General features: G+C 41.2%; 1 protein-coding gene across 1 annotated transcript in view; it reads right to left on the bottom strand.

Moving 5' to 3' along the window:
- FAM135B (family with sequence similarity 135 member B) overlaps positions 1–24800 on the bottom strand; it is a 149691-nt gene that overhangs the window by 24559 nt on the left and 100332 nt on the right. The window contains exon 7 of the mRNA XM_075141118.1: positions 2205–2358. Coding sequence (XP_074997219.1) covers positions 2205–2358 — 154 coding nt within the window. The remainder of the gene's footprint in view (positions 1–2204; positions 2359–24800) is intronic.

The following is a 24800-nucleotide window of genomic DNA, read 5'->3' as shown; positions in this document are numbered from 1 at the left end:
TACAGCAAGCAGCAGCGCTTTGATGTAGTCCTGAGAGAATCCAGCACAGGGACACTCCACTTTAAATGCACCACATACTATAAGGCAAAGGAGGACATAAATCAACTCTCCAACTTTGGCAGCTTGATTTTGCAATGCAGAACTTTCTAATAGTATCTGTAAAGAAACAAAGCAGAACAACCAACAGGCCAATCTCCTCCCCAATCCCCAGATGACTCTTCTTAAATAGTACTAAGGAATGGGAAAGGACAGACTGAGATGGGTAGCACCTTGAAAAGACCCATCCTCAGCTGGTAAAATTTGGGAAACAATCATTCCCACTTTTAATGTCTAAACTAGGCCATTATTTTTTCGAATATACTACTCAGGGAGCAAGAAAAAAGAATTAAGAAAGTTTGCAGAGATTTATAGTCTTGGATTTATGGTAACTATCTTTAGAAACGTATGATGAGATTAATCTGACCAATATAGATGTTTACAACTGAATGAGTCATTTACATTCTCCCACTGGTCAGTGGAGAAAAATGAGCAAGCACAAGGTGCAGTTCATGCCATCCCAAGGTAGAAAGCACTGCTTGTCAGATAACATATTTTATTGTACTAAATGGGTCTGTTTCTCCCCAGTGATTGTAAGGAGACAGATATAAACATTTGCTTTGTATTCATCCTACTGGGTGAATCTTACACCCCATGATTTTTCTGAGTTTTGCAACAAGCATCAGAAATTTAGCCTTAAAATGAAATCTTCAGTAGATTTTCAGACTGTGAATAAAATGATGCAAATAGCGCTCTGCTGAAGAGGCTAAAAAGGGTATTTGCATTTAGCAAATTTGCATACATTACAACAAGTACATTTGCAAATTAAGTGCCTGCTTCAGTACCAGTAGTCATTTCAAAACCAAGCTAATTGTATTTAGACAGCCAATATGTGCTTGGGGGTAGTTCTTGAGTTGTGGTCAACCAACCATACATAACTCTGTCATCTCCCAACCTATAAGCCTGTCCAGGTGAGACACAAATCATCTATTGTATGTGCCTGATAACCCAGATGCCTGAAGCATGAGTTTTGTTGCATGTTGGGTTCTGTCTGAGAGCTCACAGGTTGCAAATAAAAATGCTGTAATTTTTTTTTTCTTGTAGCTGGATTGAATAACACAGTATGTGTTCTTCCCACCCTATGAGTTTTAGGCTATCTTGACGGGAAATATATGGTGGGGAACAAGACATGAAGTGGAAAACAGGAGCTATCAAGTCCATAAGTCTGTAAAGCACAATGTGTTTTATGTTTGATTGTTCTTGTATACAAGCACTGTACAGTGAAACTAGAAAATGTTTTTTTCTCCCCTTTTAAATCTGCTGGCCAATGCAATCGACTGTCCTAATATAATTACTTCTGCAACATAACAAACTGATAACTTCAAAACCTGTATACCGAAATACAAAGACACAAAAACACAGAAGTGAAATCATGAGCCACACTCCTTGAATTCAAAGAAACAGGTGGGAGAACAGGAATTAGTCAGGGATGCACTTCATTTTCACAGGAGCTCATGCTGTCATTATAAACATGACTAAACACAAATTACCGAGCTCCATCCTGCAAATCCAGCCAGCCAGCACTTGCACATTGGACCTAACAGGCCTGACCAGCCAAAAAAAGCTTCTGCCAAAACCAGAAAATCTATTAAACAATTGAATTCGGAAGAAAAGCAGAATCGTTTTAAAGAGCAAGTTGTAATTATGTAATTGGCACGGAATAAATACAATGCAAATTTTAAATGAAGGAGTATGTTTCAAAAAAACTCGTATCACATTTCAGATTTTTCTTTTCAGTTTTAAAAAAAAGTCTGCTCAAGAGGAAAAAATATGCTAGAGCCTTCCCCAGATTTCATGGCAATTGACCTGGAAGTTCAAGTCTTCAAAAAGCAACTGAGTCCAAAAATCACTGAAAGGCAAGTATTTTGAGAAATTTATCAAAAATTTATCATTTTACCCCTCCACAATCAGGCCACATCCTATAAATGGATTTGCATGAGCTGAGAAAGCAGTCATATTTAACAGTGTGCCAAAATAAACACTAAGCAGAAAACGGGGGCAAAAATCCTCAAAAATCTCTGAACAACCCAGGAATTTTGGTACTAAAATGTGTATTGAGAATGCAGCACTGTAAAATATTCAGTGATTTTAAGTATCTGTTCACTTACCCAACTTCAGCTGTGGTAAATCAGGAATCTCCTTCATGATGAGGGTGTAGTACATGTGAAGTCCTCTTTGAGCATTTAAGAGCAGAAGACAGAGGTCCTTATGCCATTTGTATGCATGTTGCATGCAGTTTTCAGATGGGACATAAAAGCTGCCCTGTGTAACAAAAGTATCAAAAAAACCCAATACAGAGATTAAAATTCATGGTGTCCATTTGTCCTAGAGGTTTTCACAAAAATCCGGTTGTGGGCAGCCTTTCATTTCTAATCAAGCAGTTGGCACCAAAGAGAGATTTTAACCATCCCTTCCTCCTAGCCACCTAAACAGCTAGATGTGTAATCATAATAGTGTCTCATTCTACTTATACATTTTGCCCAAACCATACCAAAACTATTAGGTCCCAGCAATGCTGTCACATGTACAAAGACCCTCAGTCCAAACAGTCCAACAGAGAAGTCTGTCTCTGTCCTTCACACACATCCCACTGTGGAGCCAATGTCTCCCCACAACGTAGATAGTGCTGTGCAAAACACACCCACTCCGCTGTAGGAGGAGGGGTGGAAAGGACCATGAAGATGGCTACATTCACCTTCCTTTTTCCTCATATCCTCTTATCCCCTTCTGCAAAGGTTGTAGCTTGATGGTATCATAGGATGCTTTGTTATGCGTATTAGTGAAAAAAATGCAGATGGCATTGCTATCCTATCAACAAATATGAGCCATGCTGTACTCCAGGATCAATGTCTGGATTAGTAGCTCTCTTGTGGGAGGAGATGTAATTGGACAGATCACAGCATGTTTAATAAAAAAAATTCCCAAACAACACATTTACACTTAGAACATAAGCTGAGTTTGCATTAGGGCATCATAAATCAAAAGTTTTCACTTCTGTCAAAAACCACTGCTTATATAAATTCCTCGTATTTGAAATTTGCAGTGCTCAGATTTAAAATAAAACTATTTATTAAACTGTGGTTTTCTGCCCAGGATTTCATGGAGAGTTGCAAGGAGTAGTATGACACCTATTAGTAACAGCTCATATTTCTGAGGTCTCTGCATGCATTTTACAATTTTTACCCCACGGTGTGTGAGCACTTGCAATCAATGATTATATCTGGTTGTCGTTCCCCCAAACAGGAGTAAGTTACCTGTATTGCAGGAGACAAAAGGGTTATGAAAACAGAGAAGTGGGAAAGCCACCTAGGTGCTCTTTCCTTGAACTCTGTGAAACATCAGGTAAATTGGGAATACATCTAGATCTGCTTTATACGGCATGTGGGCTGCACAAAGGCACCAGGATAGGACTCTCACTGTTGCATGGCTATGGAGAAACATGAACAATTTGCAACTTAGTCCACTGCTTATCATTGATGCGGTAAGAATACAATTCCTACATGCCAACTAGGTACTGATTGCCTTTTTGGACACTGATAGTCCCATCTCCAGGAGCACCAACCACACACCAGTGCATCTCCTGTGTTCTTCTCCCTTTGACTTCCCTAAAGCCTGTATTTCATGCCCCTTAGCTTGAGCTGGGATGTTTCCCTCAGCTTTCTCATGCAAATCTTCAAGATGTTAACTAGCTTTCCGTGGTAGACACAAAGGGGACTGCTCATCTTGACCCACAGAGAAACAGCTGATGATAATTGACCGAGTTGGTTGCTCTTGGAAGGTTTCAAAACCTCCAGCCTCAGCATGAATCTCTTTTACTCTCCCCATGGAATATAGAAAAAGGGAGCATAAAGAAATGCTGCTGGAAGCAATGGAAAATTGGAAGTGGATTGATATCCAATGTCATGAGAAAATGTCCTCTTTTAGAATCCATTGCTGATTTTTTTAGGCAAAAATTACTCTGGCATTTAAATGCTACATTGATGAGTAGATGGAAAAATGTGAGATAATTTCATAGTTCATATCAATACTATAACATGGTATTGTTGTGCAAGACTACACTTTAATAGCTCTATTTTCAATCTTTCTTGGCATAGATTATTGTTTAAAACTAAAAATAAAAAGTAATAGGAAAATGCAACTGCAGGTGGGCTCAAAAAATGTGTGAATTAAAGATGTTGAAAATCTTTATCAATTAGCTCTGGTTTAAATTCTTTAGGGTTTGCCCACTTCTCTTAAGGTGCTTTTTCGAATTTGACCTCAGCTGAATTAATAAAAATTCTTAGAGACCAGATAGTTCAACTTCCTGAAACACAGGGTTTAGGAGAGTATACTTGGCAAAGATTTACACAGTGGCAAAACATAGAATGGGGAAAGAACCATTAAAAAAACCAAAAAAACCCAAAAAAAACCAAAACACAGTTCATTGAGCATTGTATCTTAGCAGCATAACTTGGTCATTATTGTAGAAATTTAGAAAAAATTCAGCTGGAAGGGACTTCTGGAGATCATCTAGTCCAACTGCCTGCTTCAAACAGATCTAATCAGACCGAGTTGCTCAGTGTTGTGTCCTGCTGAGTCTTGAACATCTCTAAAGAGGTAGATTCTACCACCTCTCTGAGTGGGTTCCAGTGGTTTACCACCTTCATAGTAATTTTTATTTTCTTGTATCAAGTCAGAATTTGCCAGGTTTCAACTCGTGTGTGCCTCTCATCCTATTGCCATGCACCGTCAAGAAAAATATGGCTTCATCTTCTCTTTTTTCTTTAATCAGGTAGTTGTAAATGGCAGTAATATTCCCACGGAATCTTCTCTTCTCCGGACTGAACAAGTTTTCTTGACCTCTCCTTGTGCATCATGTGCTCTAGCCCCTGAATATGTTGGTGCCTTTTGCTGGACTGGATCCAGTATGTCCATACATCTCCTGTACTGGGGAGTACAGAACTGGACACAGTACTCCAGATGTGTCTCACCAGTGCTGAGGAGAGGGGAAGGATCGCCTCCCTCAAACTCCTGGTAATGCCCTCAGGTACACTGCCAAGACTCCTCTTTTTTGGCAGCACTGTTAGCTACACCAGAGAACTTGAAATGTATCTGCTTTTGTTGAGAAGGACCTCAATTTTACTTCCTCCTTTGTAGAATCATAGAATCATAGAATCATACAGATTGGAAAAGACCTCTAAGATCATCGTGTCCAACCGTCAACCCAACACACCATGTCCACTAAACCATGTCCCTAAGGGCCTCATCTACACGTCTTTTAAATACTTCCAGGGATGGTGACTCCACCACTTCCCTGGGCAGCCTGTTCCAAGGCCTGACCACTCTTTCAGTAAAGAAATTTCTCCTAATGTCCAGTCTAAACCTCCCTTGGCGCAACTTGAGGCCATTTCCTCTTGTCCTATCTCTTGTTACTTGGCAGAAGAGACCAACACCCACCTCACTACAACCTCCTTTCAGGTAGTTGTAGAGCACGATGAGGTCTCCCCTCAGCCTCCTCTTCTCCAGGCTAAACAACCCCAGTTCCCTCAGCCGCTCCTCATAAGACTTGTGCTCCATAGCCACAGGAATGAGAAGAATTTACCTGCTTTGTGTCCTCTTTCAAAAGGTTCTTGTCAATTAGCCCTACAGATTTACTCAGGATTTCAGGAAATATATTAGATTAGTATGAATCCAAAAATCCAAAAAAGGTCAGATATTTCTGGAGATCCTTTAACATTAAGTCCCAAACCAATTAGTTTCAGAGACACTGCCATGCAAAAGCAACAGGCACCTGGAGTCATCGCCCTACTAATCTGTCACCTGAAGATTTTAAATGCCAACCTAAAATTGTTTATTTACTCTAAAGACAACTCTAGGATTGCCACTGTGATTGTCACTTTGGGGTTTTTTTATGCATGAATAGCAAGAGTGTATGTATTGGGGACTAGGTTGTTTCTTTACCAACAGAGACAAGTTGCCTCCTGATTAGTCGTTTCAGAGATCTAGGGTCCTCTGGAATCAAGAGAAAGAGCAGAGCCTTTGCCACCATTGTAGCCATACTCTATACAATTCAGTCTGGATCCTCATTTTGGAAAAGGAGATGCTTTAGGATGGAAGAAGTACGGCCAGCAAATGGTGCAGTCCTCTAAAGTAATGTTGGTTTTCTGCATAAGTGGTTCATACTGAGTCCACAGAAGCTGTTCCTTCTGCTCCCTCCTTAAAGGAGTGCCATCTTCTAATATTAAGCACTAAGTGAATAAAGAACAAGTCAGCGTGTTTCTCATAGAAAAAGGTTCCCGTTTTATACCTTCTGCTTTAAGAGAAAACATGTAAGGAGAACAATTGTCAAATATCTTCATTAAAAACAGACAATAAGAAAATTCTGGGCTCTGAGAGGACTCACACACGCAAACTTAGATACCTATTTCTGAGCTACCACCTCTGTTGAGAGGTGGAGAACTGATAAAGAAAAGCGCATTGCTGGGGAATGATTGTTTTCATCATAAAGCTGACATCTTAAATCAAGGAACTGAACTGTGGCCACTTCTTCCCATTAATTATGAAGGAAGCATAGGACAACTAACCACCTGTTCTATACTGTAGACACATAGAATCAGGAGCACTGAGTACAACCACAACAGACAAATCAAATTTCCTCTAGCATTGCTGCCCATCGAAATGCAAACTTTCTTCAAATTACTGTAAGATATGGATGATATACATGTGTGCATAGAGGGCTGAAAAGATTGCTCCCAGGTCTCCTTTCTCTTCCTGTCCCAGCTCTCTGGAAGGAACATCTGTGCCAAAGAAAGGTGCTGTGCTTTGAGAATACCATTGCATGGGAGGAACAGCACTGCACAGTCACAACTCAAGGCAATGCCAAACAGGCACAGTCCAGGCCGTGCCACGCATGAGTAAAAGGCCATATCATTAAGCTGAAGCATTTTGATGAAACGCTATTAAATGGCAACTGACTTTGAAACCCTGTTGTTTAATGGAAACATTCATCCTAATTTGAAAAAATCATCTTGTCAAGGTGGAAAGTGAGTGTGATGATAGAAAAAAGACGCCAAGCTCCAAATCTCTGGTCCTTTAGTGACTTAAAGACATTACTGCTTTCACAGGACTGTTTCTTCTGAAAGTTGTCACATACAGGATGCAGAGCAGGACATAACAGTGATTATTAAACCCACCTCAGGGACAGTTTAAGCTAATGTGAACGAAGGTCTGCGCATCCTCGTCTGCAGGGACCCCAGCAGGGCAGGCATCTGTCAGATGATGCCATTATAAACTGCTGCAGCTAAATCAGCTTATCCGTCACTTTTCAGTAAGCTGAGAAATGTCAAGAAATATCCTCCTTGGGGATGGCCTGAAGATTGCAAACCTTCCACATTCGCTATTTTAATTGGATCTTCTTCTCTGCATTTAGTTAGGTGGTACCCTATTTCCTAGGTTATAGCCTGAAACAGGGATTCAGGCTACAATACTAACAAATCAAGTTCAGTATCAAACATGGTACACGCTATTCTAAGGAAAAACACTGCTGTAAAACTAGCAGTCAGGAAAACCAGTGGCTATGACCCATTAAACAGCTATAAAGTGCTCAGCTCTCTGGGGGTCTTGAATCAGGAGGACAGATACCGGTTTACTTCTGGTTACGGCAGAACTCCTGTTAAGACAAAAGTGCATACTGAAGCTGACAGTCCCAGCTTGCACAAAACCTGATGGCTGCCCCGGGCTTGTAATATCCATTGTAAAAGTTAGTTTCCTTTGTAAAGATTCTCATGACCTTTTGAGTTAATTCCTTTGGTCTACTGTTATTTTAATCTCATTAGTTTGTAGGTAGACAGATTTTTCTATGCTAGCGGTAAAATGCATCTGCACTGATTTCCTTTTCCAAGACCCTCCCTGTCTGTACTAGTAGACTGTATCTCTGAGTTTTGCCCTTTTCTGCTTCTGAAAATTTTGGGAGCAAATGAATGCCTGACATACCTTCACTTCAGGACTTACCACCTAAAGGTACTCTGATAGCAAAGATGGATAACAGAGAAGATAATAGTACTGACACCAGAGAAAAGTATGACTTCCATTGTGCCAGCATCATCAGAGGCAAAATAGATCAAGAAAGCCAAGACATGACGGAAAAAGAGGCCGTCAGGAAAACAATGCAAACAACTGCAAATAATGCTGATCATTGCAGACTCTGCAATGATTTGCTTTAAGAATTTTTTTTTTCCTGATATTTGAAAGAATATCAGCTGTATTGATCCCAGATTAAAAAAAAAAAAAAAAAAAAAAGTTGTCCCATCGGCTACCAAAGGAGATGATTATTTTCCAGCACCTATCCGATGAACTCAGCAATGAGATTCCTTTTTATGTTGAGCAATAAATTGACAAGCAATTGCCCCCCATCCCTCAAGTCACCGCATTCTGCTGGGTGGAGAGAGGATGGGAGTTCTCCGTACCGGGCGTCCTGCCTGCCTGTGGGCCTGTCCCAGGGCAGGCAGGGTGCGGTTCCCGTGGTCTCTCCCCCTCTCAGACTCCCTGATGCTCCCCAACCTACTCGCCTCCTCTTGGAGCTCTGTCACCCAGCGGAGGAGCTCCTCTGCCTGGGCCACCTCCCTCAGGTGTGCTCACTGCCGCCGGCCGGTCCTGGCCTAAGAGCAGGCACAGCCGGCAGCCCGGCACCTGGGCGGCTGCGTGCTCCCGCCGGAGCCCTGCCTGGGAAGCTGCGTCAGTCGTGGTGGGTGCGGAGCTTAGGGAGGACTCGGCCTTCTGCCGGGTGGATGCCGTTGCTCCCTGGTCGAGCCGGCAGAGCTTCAGCGCCCTTCCTGCACGCCCTTCAGCACAAACTGGAGCTGCTCGCCTTGGCCACAGGTCTCCTCAGCCGCTGTGGTGTGAGCTGCGGCTCCTGGGGGTCTCTCTGCTCCCCTGAGGTTCCCCCGGTTCAGGAACCCCCCTGTGCACCGCGCTAGAGAGCTCTGCTGCCCATCGTGCCGGCACCGGAGCTGCTCGCCTCAGCATCTGAGTAAACGTAAAATACTTCATAGTTCCTTGCTTCTCAGTGGCGAAATAAAAAAACTCATTTTCCTAAGTGTCAGGTGAGCACCTCAGTGTACATATTATATCAAAAAGGATATATCATTTAAGGTATGCTCGCAGGGTGTCATGAAGAATCTTGCACATATAGCCTTAATTTCTCCATTCCTCAGTTTATTGAGGAATGATGACATAAAGAAAAACCTAGTGAAATGCCAGATAAAAACAACTGCCTAGTGTAAAAATCTTCAGTTTAATTTGATCATGTTCTGCAAAGCTAGATCCCAACGCTGGACCGTCACTGTCCCTTGTCCGTCTGTCCTCTAAGATGTTCTTCTTCTAGATTTACCCAGCCAAGTAAAATAGCCTACAAAATCAACAACCCTAAACAAACTAAACATTCTTGACTTCATCCCTGCTGAATACATTTAAATAAATCATCCTTTTAAATGATAGGTTTCCTGTGTAATGCTCTTTTCAGTCAACAGATTTCTCCTATAATTAGAGTGTATTACTTTATCAATGTACTTTTCCTTTATAACAAGAGAAAGGAAAATTACTTGAGAAAAGCAAACACTGTAATTAAATAAGGTTCATGCCAATTCATTATTCAAATGCAGAGAACAATTTGTGAATATCCACTTCCAGTGTACTAAATCCATCTAATATCAAAAGGCACCAATTGGATTTTACGCTTTGTAATAAACAGCAAGTTTCTTCTATTTGTTTTGTATTAAAGTAATTTCACAAGCTATGTTAACTATGTGCAATGTTCAACAATAGCACTAACAGTTGGTAAATTAGACCCTTTACGTTCAATCTAATTCGAAACAGCATTTCACAATTCAGATTCAAATTCAAATTGCTTGTCAAGAATTTTAAGATACTAAAAAGCCATTCCAGACTAAATAGACAAGTTTTGCAGTCTTCAGCAGTATTCCATTAGCAGACAGAACTAACCTGCCTTGCCTACTTCTGGCAAAGATCTAGAGAACTGCTTGAAACAGAGGAATAATCTCAGCATCCCAAGATGAATGCAGTTTCTGAGAGCACAGCGTCTGTCTGCCCATTTGTCTGCAAGCCCATATTGGTCACCTAATATATAAATTTTTTTCTAGCTTCAAACTCTCTGACCAAGGAAATACATCATCTCTATTTTGGAGACTGTTTTCTAAGATGGGAGATTTCCTGTTATATGCTGGTTGGAAATGAAATTACAGTTATGGTTTGAGCTAATACATTAGTGTTTACACCTCATTATAATTTTCTGAAAAAAGAAAGAGGATTAAAAGATAACAATTTCTGGTAATTAGGGATATGACTGAAGCATACGAGCAGAAGAATACTCTTTCACATGTGTAGGAATACAAATGACAAAGAGATATTTGTATTTTATAATTAAAGGGAAAAAAAAGCAAAACAGGAAGGGTAGCAGGAGTTACATCATGCAGCTTATATTATGCCAGTTATAGCTTGTTAATTATTTCACAAACATTTTGTGCTGGTTTTGGCTGGGACAGAGTTAATTTTCTTCACAGTAACTAGCATTTTGGATTTGTGCTGGAAACAGTGTTGCTAACACAGGGATGTTTTCGTTACTGCTGAGCAGTGCTTACACAGAGTCACGGCCTTTTCTGCTCCTCACCCCACCAGCGAGTAGGCTGGGGGTGCACAAGGAGTTGGGAGGGGACACAGTTGGGACAGCTGACCCCAACTGACCAAAGGGATATTCCATACCATATGACGTCATGCTCAGCATATAAAGCTGGGGGAAGAAAAAGGAAGGAGGGGAGGTTCAGAGTGGTGGCGTTTGTCTTCCCAAGTGACCGCTACGCGTGATGGAGCCCTGCTTTCCTGGAGATGGCTGAACACCTGCCTGCCGATGGGAAGTGGTGAATGAATTCCTTGTTTTGCTTTGCTTGTGTGTGCGGCTTTTGCTTTCCCTATTAAACTGTCTTTATCTCAACCCACGAGTTTTACCTTTTCTTCTGATTCTCTCCCCCATCCCACCAGGGTGGAGTGAGCGAATGGCTGTGTGGTGTTTAGTTGCCTGCTGGGTTAAACCACAACACATTTATATCTGTAAAGTGTTTGTTAAAAAAACCCACCCAACCAACCAACCAGATTTATTGGGATGTTTGCATCAGGTAACACTTGTATGGGAGTCCAATCTCCTAAACAAGACAGTTGATTGTCAGAGGATGATGAAAGTCTCCATTGCAAGGGTCCTTACAGTGATCTCCAGCTGGATCAGGTGAGACTCCCCCAACTGTTGTTCTGCTGAATTCCTGTACCAGTGGTCCTGTGTGACCACTCCAGCACATGCATCATCCATTGTTATTCAGTATGTTAAACTACATATGAAACATCTCATTAATATCTCAACTGTTTATGAAAGACTGTTCTAGAAAGACCTCTGCAGGAATACTTCCTATTGACCATCCACAAGAGTCTTATCTGTGTTCAGTTTGGTCACTTCTGCGTCAGGAACCTCCCATCAGAATCTCTGGGACAGCCGGATTGACCACCCAGGATGTTCATCCCTATACCAAAGCATACAAGTTGTACTGGTCAGCTTTTCTAGGAGCTGCTTGGAGGAATCTCTGGGTGTAATCAAAATTCCCTCCCAGACAGATTCTACAGTAATGACTTAATGTTGCTTCTAATTGTTGTCACCTTCTCTCAGGTTGATCCATTATCTCATCCATATAGGCAACAAACGGAGGGGTTCCTGGACGACCAGTGAATTAATGCCTAAGTGCACTGAGTGTCCATACAGTCAGAACCCTGGCACCCTACTATTCCTTAACCATAGGATGAACTTGAACTTCTGATTTATAATACACTTATCACTTAAATTCATAGCTCTTGCCACTGATGATAAAATGCTGTATTTAACAGAAGCTGACAAATGCTTTCAGAAGCATAATTTCCAAAAGATTCATAGTACTTATGTTGCAGTTAAGATAGACACCCCAAGAAAAACAGAAGGTCTGCTATATCTAGCCCTCCACAGAGTCAGAAAGCAAACATAGATTTACTAAATGGCTAAAATTATTGGAGTTTTTTATTTCTTCTGAGCTTCATTTCTTTCTCTCCTTTAACCCTGTTTTTTATTTCTTGCGGAGAAACCAACAGTAGACCCACAGATGTTCCCTTTTCACGTGAAGGGACACACATGACTATACATGTTGAGGGAGATGTGATATATTCCTGTTAATCAAATCAGTGTTGTGAATGTAAAATGTAAAATCTACAGATTGAGTAGCGGGCACCAGTGGTGGGAGAAGGGCAAGTTCTTACCCCTGAAACTGGTTGCATGTCAGAAATTACTTTTGTATTAAAGAGTTTATCATGTAAATATGCTAAATTGAACTCTGAGAGAAGACCAAAGAGGCAAAGAATGTCTTCTGAGCCCCAGTTCCTATGGCAGAAATGACATGAAATCCAAAGGGAAAAAAAAGAACCTTGATGATTTAAAATGAAATATTTTAAATGAAAATGTTTCATGAGGAAAAAAACAGAAAAATCCTGCATTTGGGTTGACTAAGAACATTTTTATAACTGTATATGGTATATATATAAAAAACTCTATATGTGTACACACGTGTGTATATATGTATATTTACATTTCCATTCAGCTATGGAAAAAAACCCAAACGAAAACAACTCCCCCTCATTAATTCACTCATCCATAGAAAATAACTTCTAGATCCCTGTGCCAGACAGTGAAAAATTATTGGCAAATCTGAAACCACACCGTAGCTCAAAGACATGAAAGTTCACAGTGGCCAATTTGTGGATGCCATTCTGTGGTGACATACTGGTTCTTCTTAGCCCGGTTTCCTCAGCAAACACTGCATATTCAATCATGCCGTCTGTGTATGTGTCACTCTGCCAGTGCTCCCAGCGATTTTTCTAAATGGTGGCTGAATTTAGCCTTCTTTGAGAGATGGGAAAAAGTCCCCAAGCCATTAAATGCCTAAAGGTGTGGTGAAAATGGGCAGCCAAGAAAGAAAAGGGACTTTAAATACTTGTCTAACAGAAAGACTGTAGACTACATATAACAGGCACGGGGGACAAACCTTGATCCTACCTGGCAGAAAAACAATACATCTCTGTGTTCTCCATCTGTCAGCAGCAGATCTGTGAACACAGAACTTTCTTGAGGGATGGGTGACAACCACATATGCCATATCCTATAAACCTCATTCCTCTAATATCCACTAACAGGAAGACAACATGCTTATGGGAGAAACAGTTATGGAAAATTGGGAAAATTAAGTACCTTCCATCAAAAAAAGTGAAACCTAGAACCAAATATGTAAGATAAACAGAAATATTGGACTAGGATGCACTTGAATGTGCATATTCTATCAACTTAATAAATTGCCTTGCTCGTATTGATTTACTAGTCTGCTATATGATATGATCGTGCATTACCCAAAGCTCTAAAATAAAAGAAAAATAAAATCACTATATTATATTTACCTTTGATTTATATGACACTAGTAACACTAATCAAAAGTGTCAATAAAGGACAACAGTTAGAAAGACATTGACAATATATGGAACTATTTATGCTTTGCCTCTCACTAAATCTGTAATGTAAGAAAATGTAGGTTGATATTTCATAAATACAAGGTAAAATTTGACATTTATATTAACTTTTAAAGTTAGAGTTACTTTGTCAAAACCACTGGGATGATAATGCTGTAGAAAAAATATTTGAGATTGGAATCAGATTTAGTGATAATTTACACTTCGTACAAAATTAGCAGGAAGAAAGTATTTGACTTGAGACCCTTGTAAAACAGGAACCATCACGCTTGAAAAAGAGCCATCCTCTGAACGGGTAGAAGAGAATTAACCTGGTCAGCTCTAATGGTTGTGTCTCAGGGTTTCAATACTATAAGGTACTGTTCAAAACACAAGCTGTAGGTTTCTTAATTACAAGTGACTGAAGAAGAAGTAGTGGCCAAGAAAGTATTTGATAGGAAAATTTCCATCTAAAAATACCATTCTAGTAAAACAAAAATGCTTCACAGGTCACATTGATTTCCCTTAAAGTTCTTCTAGGAGAAAAATCTGGTAAAACCCTGACAAAGTTCCAAATGTCTCGTATTGACACTCTTAGAACAAAACATTTTGATTTTTCATTTCAAATAAAACTTCTGGGTTTTTTTTTCATTTTCTTTTTCGTCAAGATCATGTTCAGATAGCCGTATATCGTACAGTTTAAAGGTCCAAAACAAAACAAAAAGCTTTCTTCCATGCACAGGTATTTTGGTTTGTTGTGGGTTTTTCCCAGATTTTTCTTTTAGAAGACATTTCACAATTTTTTAACTTCCATTCAATAGAAATGAAGCCAAATTCTGAAATCTCCTCAGCTTCTCTGAAGTCTATTTCCCACATCACTTTGAAAACTGAACCTAGTGTCTGGAGGTCAAGTTACACCCTATATATCATCACAAGCGTCCACAGTCATGATGGCTTTTCATGTAAAAGCACACATAGGGTATTCTATAGAAGTCTTTAAACAATTCTGATGATGATGAATAAGAAGGGAAAAAATTCCATTTCCTCTACCAGATCTCTAGGGTTATACATCATCACAGAGAAAATTAAAGCCATAAAAACATTTCTTTAGCAGTAAATTAAGCACTGGGAAAGATGTCTCATGAAAGTTAGAGCAGGTGTCTGACAGGAGGCATACTTCTTCCAAGATGATCACTGAATCATCTGGCACAAGAAAAGTCATATGCTTTCCTTTCCCTCTGTTGGATATATGTATGAAAATGACACATATAAGTCCATATCTTCATCTTGTTATTATTAAGAGTCTCTGTCGGGAACATTCACAAAGCACACTGAAGTGTCCTTTAGCTAAGAGATGATACAGCAATACCGAATAATTATTTTATGGGAAAAAACAGTGTTTGATTTTCAAATTGTTTGAAAATAATTGCTTACACAAAAAAGGGGCCAGCTTAGATGCATAGATAGATAGAGAGACAGATATATATATATAAAAACTGGTCTTTATATGTAATTTTAAATTTAATATTTATAAATACATACACACACAACAAAAAAACACTGTGGAGACATCAGAAAGGCCCTTTGCACATTGTCCTTTCTGATTAAAGAGAGTCCATGCTGCTCACTCACAGATAAGGAAAGCAAATCCACCCCTGTAGCTGTGATCAAACAAGGACCCCTGAGCTGAAGAACTGCCTTGTTATTACACATCGCTGCAGGCAGCAGGCATAAAATCAGTCAAGTTTTAAAAGGACACTTGTTAACATTTTTTTGTCTCTCCCACCTGTATGTACACACTCACACATATAGAAGGAGATCCTGTTCAGTGGCGTAATGCAATTGTGCCATTAGAATTGGCATTCAGGACAACAGAAAATACCGAAAATGTTTTGATTCAACTTTTATACGTAGCAAGGGGAAAGGATACGTTCAGCTGCTGCTCTGGGTGGGGTGTAGATGGCTTTATGCTCTGTAATCACGCAGGTTAGCAGCTGGCAGAGGAATTTTGCTCTTTGCATCAATGCTATGTACTGTCTGATACTAAATACATGAAAAAACAAATAAATAAATAAACACGTGCTTCCCAGGATTTTATATCATCCTAATAGTTGTGTTATTAAAAGTCTGTAATTAATTACATAGTCAGCAATGATCAAAGCTCTAACATCCCAGTTTGCTCACATAGGAATGGTGAGATTAGTATCTAGCAAAACTTTTATATTTGGACTGTAAACATGTCCAGTTCAGCTTAACACCCTGGACTTCCTTCATAACATATAGAGAGAAATAGGCATTTCTGGAGCACAGTTTATCCCCTTTACTTCAAATGTTGATGTTATAATGCATTATTCCCTATAAATGCTCCTTGCTTTCCACAGACTATGTATGAAGGAAAATTAAACTAGAAGCTCGGATGCAGACAATTCAGAGATGGGCAGAGAAGTTCCACCCCAGCGCTTACTGAAAAAAAAAGGAAAGTAATTCATACAGTTTTGAACTGTCCTTTCCTAGTGAACTGTGATGTTTTAGGGCTTAGAGGTAACAGAGCTTCTAATTTAATTTACTTTTTTAATTCTTCAGCTTTTGGAGCAAGAATCAGGATTTAATGGGGGGTTATATTTACGTCAGCCTGTAAATACTGAAATGTCAATGGCAATAAAAACAACACACAAAGATTAACAGGCTCTGGTTTTATATAGCAGTTGTCATTTATAAAATCTGAAGTTCATCATAAATAAGTCAGTACCATTTCCTGTGTTTTACATCTGAGAAAATTAATGCTCAGAAAGATCATCTCAGCAACTCTTTTCAGGTGTGGGCAGAGGAAGAGAATTGTGGGGCATCCTGAATTTGAATAGATATTTTCTTCCCTCAAACAGTACAAATGTTTCAGACATAATGATTTGGATTCTTCACCCAGCAGTAACTGCTAGCTCCAAGGAGCTGACAACCAGTGCCAGAGCATGTATTTGTCTGGGTCTAGTGTGAGATTGGAAACCCTCTAACTTAGAGAAAAAGCAGGAACTGGAGGGACCTGAGATGGAAGTGAAGAGGTGTGTAGGGAAGTGAAGGTCCCATCTTGTGTTGTCCTCAGCGTTCCCTGCAGGAGGGTATGGCCATGGCTGATACAAGAGCTAACTGAAGATGCTTTGCCAGAGCATGTGGGCTAGTTTGGACCTGACAAACAAATTAGTTAAAACCAGTTCTCTTGCAGACGCCACTTTTCTCATAGTTTTTGGCACAATACGCTATTAAACACAGTGAACTTCAATCATACTGCATGCACCAAACTATTTGGCTCAGCGTTGCTTTCTGATGCACAGACCCAGAGCAAATGGTCACTCTGAAATGCTCTTTATTTAATAAAAGCAACAGCGAGGACCACAGCTTCCTATTTAGAAATGCCAGGCTCTATTAAATACTGCCAGTCACTGCCGGAGAGAAAGTGACTTCAGGCTTGGATCTCTGTTACCTATGACTAGAGCTACAGGAATAATTGATTTTACAGCTCGATGCCCAAACTGGGAAAAAAAGAATGTGTTAGGTCAACTTAGAAAGAATTTCCTTGTTCAGAGTGAAATGAAACACCCTTCTTTGTTTTCTTTTTTTTTTTAAAGACATTTTTAATAGTGATTGCAAGTTATCTAATTATTGTGGCTTCACATTTCAAGACTTGTCACTTAAGCACCATGACAGACCTTGCACACCCTCTTAAGTGCCACAGATACAAACTAAAACATACCTTAAACTCATCCGTACATTGTGAAGCTAGATAATGTGCTGAATCATGTAACAGGGTGCCATAGTAATTTTTTTACTGGGGGATAGTAAACAGTAGGATGCAGAGAGGATGTTCGTATCAAAAATATATTCCAACCTACTATAATACATGCCTATTTCACAGTTTCCCACAAAGGTGGGCTGAAGTCAGCGATCGCATCACCCCTTCCTACCTCTGACCACAGTATTTGGGCTCTCCTGCTTGTTAGGAAAATGGCATACCAATGGGCTACAACATACGAGAGGAGAACTAGGCTGACACTGCATCCTCCGCACGTCATTCGGTTTTGAGAAATAACCCAAGCGGCACTGCACTGGTCCCACTGCTACTCCATTTGGGCTTTCTGAAATTTGGTTCCTTTTTTGCCCTTCCAAAATGTTCACAGAAATTGCCTCAAAATTCAGTATCACAGTGATAAACATTTGATGAGTCCTATTTTTAAGGTGGATCACTGGAATCAGAGGAAGAGGGTCCTGACTGATATCCTGCCATTAAGCACAGGATCAACTCAGCAGCCTCATTAAAGAAATCTATCTACAGCAACCAAGCTCGCTTTGCTTATGCAGCAGACCATGACAATGAAAACAGCTTGGGCCTAGCGAAATTTCCCAACAAACTCTGCTTGAGTTGTGTGAAGACTTTGAGACAGCAGCACACGAAGCCGCCATTTTAAGCCTAAAAAGCCCAACCACTTTGCATCCTGCCACTCTCTTAAAATAAAACTATACTCAGCTACAAATATGTCTATACATGGAGGAAGAGTTAATTACTTCAGACACTGGAGCACCAACTTGTGCTCCAGATAAAGGATGGATTTTTAGTATTACTGCAGCCTGAAAAAATTTTTTATTTTGAAGACTATGTTCCAAATTTGGAGGTTGAGTAAAAGATACCAGCCAGGAAGTTTTGGTACTCATGTCCCTGGAGGTACACAAACCATGCCCAAGTTATACACAGCAGTAACCTGAGTTAGAGAAACGTGTTTGAATTGAAAGGTGAGCTCATTGGTGCAGCCTATTGGCTCTGTATCAGCATTACCTATAAGCTGAGCAGAGGCAAAAAAAGCCCACAGCTAGCAAGTGGGGAATTTGGTGACAAAGTGGACATGGATCCTGATCTATGGGGAAGGAGCAGGAGATATTAGATGGAGACGTAAGACTGGAGTCTTACTTTGGAAGATGTGTAATAAGAAACGGGAGGAAGTGGATTAGCTGGTTGCTCCAAGAAGTAGTGTTCTGTTTCTGTATCTCTTCTTTCATGACTGGTATAAGACTTACAAATAGAAATAGAATTTGCTTCTCAGATATCATTGAGATGAATGTGTTTGATATTTGTGCAGAAGAAAAGATTCAAAGGCAAAGACAGGGATCCTCTCGTCCAGAGAAAGGAATATATAAAGAACTAGGCAGGACAAAAATGCAGAAAGGATACTAAAAATATTGTAAAAAAACAAGTCCCACTTAAATGAGGTGATGAATTTCCTCATTTCCAGTTCACATTTTACAGAAAAGACCTCTGTGAGTTGATGCTGCCACAAGTGAAATCTGAGGACCATTATTCAAGCATCATGCAATATAAAATAAGAGATATTTCCTTTTCTTGGGGAACCTAGAATTCAAAGAGGCCAGACAAAAAAAAAAAAAAGGAAGAGAAAACAGGAAACAGGTTCTCTGTGCATAACAGCATTTATCTATACTCCCGATCTACTAACGGCCTGAGCCTTTGCTCTAATCAAGACCCACTGGCATTAGCTGTGGGGAACACATACCTACTGTCTGCCTTGCACCATGGCATGGCAACATCAAGAAACCAAGAAGGCTTGTGAATTATTTTAATAGAAAGGGTATAGGGACATGAGCCTCTTGGGATTTGTGGTACGTTGTCATTCCTGCCTATGAACAGGATGTTTATGAATTGCACCATTTGCTTTTCAGACTACTTCTGCAGGTGGCCAAGATCACTTTGAATCCTGTCATTCTACTCCCACTGGCTTGGCTTCTGAAATGACTTTTACAATAGGTATTATCTGAAAATAACTTCCCAGTGGGTCATTTTAGTTCTTGATCACAGAGTCTCATAGGAGAGAAGGGGTATGGTGCCAACTATGCCCACCCAAATGTATTTATTGAGAATTCAGTGTGGAGAGATCTATAATCAGAGCAGTTGCTGCGTACTGGTTAATTAGCTTTGTCTTCACAAATGGAGATAAAAATCAGAACAATCATAACACTATTTCTGATCTCTTCCTCAGCTTGGTAAATTTAAACATTAGTAACATTGTCAAACAATGGCTAAAGAGGAAACATTTAGTTGTCTTTTGGCAGTGACAAATTACTTCAACCTTTATGGATTCATTTTTTAAGCAGTTTGTCATTTCGTTACTAAGGCAGATTTTTTATTTTATTGTTTCTTTCAGTCTGTTACACAGCCACAGTGTTACCAAGTAGGTTCCTATGAGTCATATGCAGGTGGGAAGAAATCATGTCTCTATTGATAGCACTATTATTTTTTATTATTATTTGCAAATGTTCTTGCATATCCCCATCTTTCTACTTGGTTCATGATTGACTTCTCATTTTTCCCCAAAGATGTGAGCAAAATATGCTGATTTGCATAGAGTCTGTCAAACTGGATCAGAACAGATGTCCAAGAAGTCTTGTGTTCTGCCACCGACCATAGTTCAGTGTCATAATGCAGAAAAGTGGACAGTTGCAATGGCAAGGACCAGCGGGAGGAAGAGACATCCCCCGAAGCCTGAGGTGCCCTTGCAGAACCACTTCACCGCTCTGCAGGCTGAAGAGGAAAGACCCGTCACACCTGGAGACGCTGGAGCTGGGTAAGGCAGCCCGACCTGCCCCCCGTATAACAACCAGCGCAACTCAGAAAAGGCGACAGGCGATCGTGGTAGGCGACTCTCTTCTGAGAGGTGCGGAGGCACCCATCTGCCGACCTGACGCACTCTCTAGAGGGGTGTCCTGCTTACCGGGGGCTCGTATCAGGGATGTCACCAAGAGGCTACCAAGCCTCGTAGAGTCGTCCACTGACTATTATCCGCTGCTGTTGTTTCACGTGGGCACCAGTGATGCAGCCAGGAGCAGCCTGAGAAGTACCAAGAAGGATTACAGAGCCCTGGGCGCGGTGGTAAGGGACTCTGGAGTGGAGGTAGCTTTTTCATCAGTCCTGCCGGTCAAAGGGAAGGGGTTTGAAAGGGCCAGTCGAATCTGGCCAGTCAATGAATCGTTACGGGACTGGTGCCACAGCCCGGAGTTCGGCTACTTAGACCATGGGACTCGCTTTGAGAAACTTGGGCTGATGGGGGCTGATGGGGTCCATCTGTCAGACAAGAGGAAGAGCATCTTCGGTCATAGGCTTGCCAAGCTGGCGAAGAGGGCTTTAAACTAAAATTGCCAGGGGAGGGGAACCTCAATCCATCCCACTCCTACCAGTTTGATGCCAGGGCCAGCAACAGATGCCCAGAGCCTGGAGAAGGATCACAGGTCAGCAGGAGAGCACCTGAAGAGCCGCACAAAGGAACCCCAGCCAGTAAGACAGCTTCATCGGGGGCCCAACTTAAATGCCTCTATGCAAACACACGTAGCATGGGGAATAAACGAGGAGTTAGAGACGTGCGCACGCCTGCAGGGCTGTGATCTTATTGGCATCACGGAGACGTGGTGGGATGGCTCCTATGACTTCAGTGAGGGATACAGGCTCTTTAGGAAGGACAGGCAGGAGGGGAGGAGGGGATGTCGCCCTCCACGTCAATGACCAGCTGGAGTGCCTGGAGCTCTGCCTGGGGATGGATGAGGAGCTGACCGAGAGCTCATGGGTCAGGATTAAAGGGAGGGCAGGGACAGATGACATTACGGTGGGGCTCTGCTACAGGCCACCTGACCAGGAAGACCAAGCGGATGAGGCCCTCTACAGACAGACAGGAGCAGCCTCATGTTCACAAACCCTGGTGCTCATGGGGGACTTCAACCACCTCTTTATCTGTTGGAGGGACAACACGGCAGGTCATAAGCAATCCGGGAGGTTCCTGGAATGTGTCAATGCTAACTTCCTTCTTCAAGTGGTACAGGACAGCGAGGAGAGGTGCTATGCTGGACCTTGTTCTCACCAACAAGGAAGGGCTGCTGGAGAATGTGAAGGTCAAGGGCAGCCTTGGCTGCAGTGACCATGAAATGGTGGAGTTCAAGATCCTTAGGGCACCGAGGAGGCTGCACAGCAAGCTCACTACTCAGGACTTCAGGAGAAAAGACTTTGGCCCTGCCAGAAGGACTTGGGGGTACTGGTGATGAAAAGCTGGACACGAGCCGACAATATGCGCTCGCAGCCCAGAAGGCCAACTGTATCCTGGACTGCATCAAAAGAAGCGTGGCCAGCAGATCGAGGGAAGTGACTCTGCCCCTCTACTCTGCTCTGGTGAGACCCCACCTGCAGTGCTGTGTCCAGCTCTGGGGCCCTCAGCACAAGAAAGACATGGACCTGTTGGAGTGGGTCCAGAGGAGGGCCACAAAAATGATCAGGGGGGTGGAACGCCTCTCCTATGAAGAAAGGCTGAGAGAGTTGGGGTTGCTCAGCCTGGAGAAGAGAAGGCTTCGGGGAGACCTTATTGCAGCCTTTCAGTACTTAAAGGGGGCTTATAAGAAAGATGGGGACAGACTTTTTAGCAGGGCCTGTTGTGACACGACAAGGGGTAATGGTTTTAAACTAAAAGAGGGTAGGTTTAGATATAAGCAAGAAATTTTTGATGATGAGGGTGGTGAAATACTGGAACAGGTTGCCCAGAGAGGTGGTAGATGCCCCATCCTTGGAAACATTCAAGGTCAGGTTGGATGGGGCTCTGAGCAACCTGATCTAGTTGAAGATGTCCTGCCCATGGCAGGGGGGTTGGACTAGATGACCTTTAAAGGTCCCTTCCAACCCAAACTACTCTATGATTCTATGATTCTATAAAATACTCACTGAGGAGACAGAGGTAAACAAAGAAAAGAGAATCCAAACCAAAGTCCTGACAACTTCAGAAATTGTATGCCTTCAGGCAAAGTCTTCCTCAAATTACCCAAATATTGATTTATGCCACAGCCCTTACAGTTCCCATCCTTAACAAGGACTGCAGGAATTGTCAGTGCTCTCATTTTGCACAACTGTGGCAAATCCTACAAAGTTCACAGAGCACCTTCCGGCAATGTGTTATACCAGCTATCTTATGGTCTAAAAAAATAGAGGAAAAAAGAATCCTTTTATTGGTTCTAAATATGCTATTTTTCAGATTTCCTGCATTTTGTCCATTATTGTATTGTGAAAAATAATCAACGGAAGAAGTCTTGCAAGATCCTACTCCAAGGTTTGTTGTAAAACCAAGTAAAACAAATCAATTTCTATTCCTTTTCCAGTTATTTTACTGAAGATAATTCTGTGGCTCAGAGAGTTCCATCACTCAGATAATTCAAGTTGTCAAAGTGAGATCCCTTGGATTTTTCTCTTAGCAATGTTCAAAACCTGTTTTTTCTGGAGTATTACTTTATTTCAACCAATCACACCCAAAAATAATAATTTACAGCCCTGGTTACAGGCACCTTCCTTCTTGCAAACAGTCTGCAGAAGAAATGCTCCACTAGGTGCTATAATGCTGGTCTGTTTTCTTTGATGTGGGGGGATGCGGATTCTATGCCTTTTGCTGCCAAAAAACAGCTCAATGTCTAATGCTGTCATTATGCTACATTCCTGAAGTCTTCACTTATGACACTCTCAGGCAATGAATCATTTATAGCTCTTTGACATGCATGCAAACATACATCAAATTGCAAACCCAATTATAAAACAATATACAAACCTTCTTATCACTTCAGAAATACACAATTTCTATTTTAACATTGAAAGAGAAGTAATGGCTAATCAGAAACTTTCCTGGGTATGTTACTTTAAGGCAATTATATTAATTTGCTATAATTTACTGCAACAAAATGGGGAAATTTTGAATAGCTGGAGCTGTATAAATTTGCATAAATATTACATTTTCACAGGTTCATTTTCCTAGCCCAGTAGATACCTCCTGTATTATGCATAGTACATATACCAGCCCTCAAGTAATTTACACTCAAAGACAATCAAATTTCATGAGCCATCAGTAGCTTACCGTTTATTCTGCAGGCCATCATTTTATGGTTTTAAATAAAATACTTCTAGTGAGTTCAGTAGAAGAGAAAGAGGGTTTGACTGACAGCTCTGGAGAGTCAAACTGCATTTGTTTACAAAAGAAACACAATACGTAGAGCAGAAACAGTGCTTTACTACCACCAGGAACATGACTTAATACTGCTTTGGAGGTAGCCCTCTGTCCTGTTCAGGCTTTCACCCTTGCTTCTCATTAGCCAACTCTGTCTACCGATGCCAGGTAGACCTAATTCCAACAGAGACATTACAGATTGCTTCAATACCTAACAAAAACCTATGAGATGACAATGACTTTTGGTTTGGGTCGTCAGAGCAGACATATAGTGCCTTCAACTGACTTTATGGCTTTCTCTTGCACATGGAAAGAGCTTGAGAACATCTTGGGAGACCTTATTGCAGCCCTTCAATACTTAAAGGGGGCTTATAAGAAAGATGGGAACAGACTTTTTAATAGGGCCTGTAGCAACAGGACAAGGCGTAAAGGTTTTAAACTAAGAGGGTAGATTCAGACCAGATAAGGAAGAAATTTTTTATGATGAGGGTGGTGAAGCACTGGCACAAGTTGCCAATAGAGGTGGTAGATGCCCCATCCCTGTAACATTCAAGGTCAGGTTGGACGGGGCTCTGATCTAGTTTAAGATGTCCCTGCTCATGGCAGGGGGGTTGGACTAGATGACCTTTAAAGGTCCCTTCCAACGCAAATCATTCTATGATTCTATGAACATGACAAGGAGGAAAAGTGGTGGGAATAGGCTGTTGGCCTTATCTGGCTTACTAGAAACCAGAGGCTACAGATGAATGATACTGCAGTTCCTTCACACTTCATGACACACTCAGCTATCCTGGGATAACATAGTGACTGAGTGCACAGACAACATCAATGCACCAGACCTTATTCAAATACCATACTAGGAAGCTGGGAACAGCAGAGGTAAATACTATTGTAAAACGTGACTGACAGGAAGCTTGATTTCTCAAGGTTTATGCCACTCAAAAAAGTAGTGTAAGCTCATATGCATCTGACGGTGTCTAGCTTACCCTAAGTAAATCTTTAGACCAGATTCTCACCTGAACACTCGTATGTCTAACTGCCTGAATACTCACACACCTTTCTTGGTTATGCAGAGAGCTTTCTTGAAGCATTATGCAATTCTAGCCAATGTTGGTTTTTTTTTTGCCACTC

The sequence above is a fragment of the Calonectris borealis genome, chromosome 2 (genome assembly GCF_964195595.1).
Source record: "Calonectris borealis chromosome 2, bCalBor7.hap1.2, whole genome shotgun sequence".
NCBI lineage: Eukaryota > Metazoa > Chordata > Aves > Procellariiformes > Procellariidae > Calonectris > Calonectris borealis.
The sequence above is the reverse complement of the archived record's forward strand: the minus strand, read 5'-3'. Positions and strand labels throughout refer to the sequence as shown.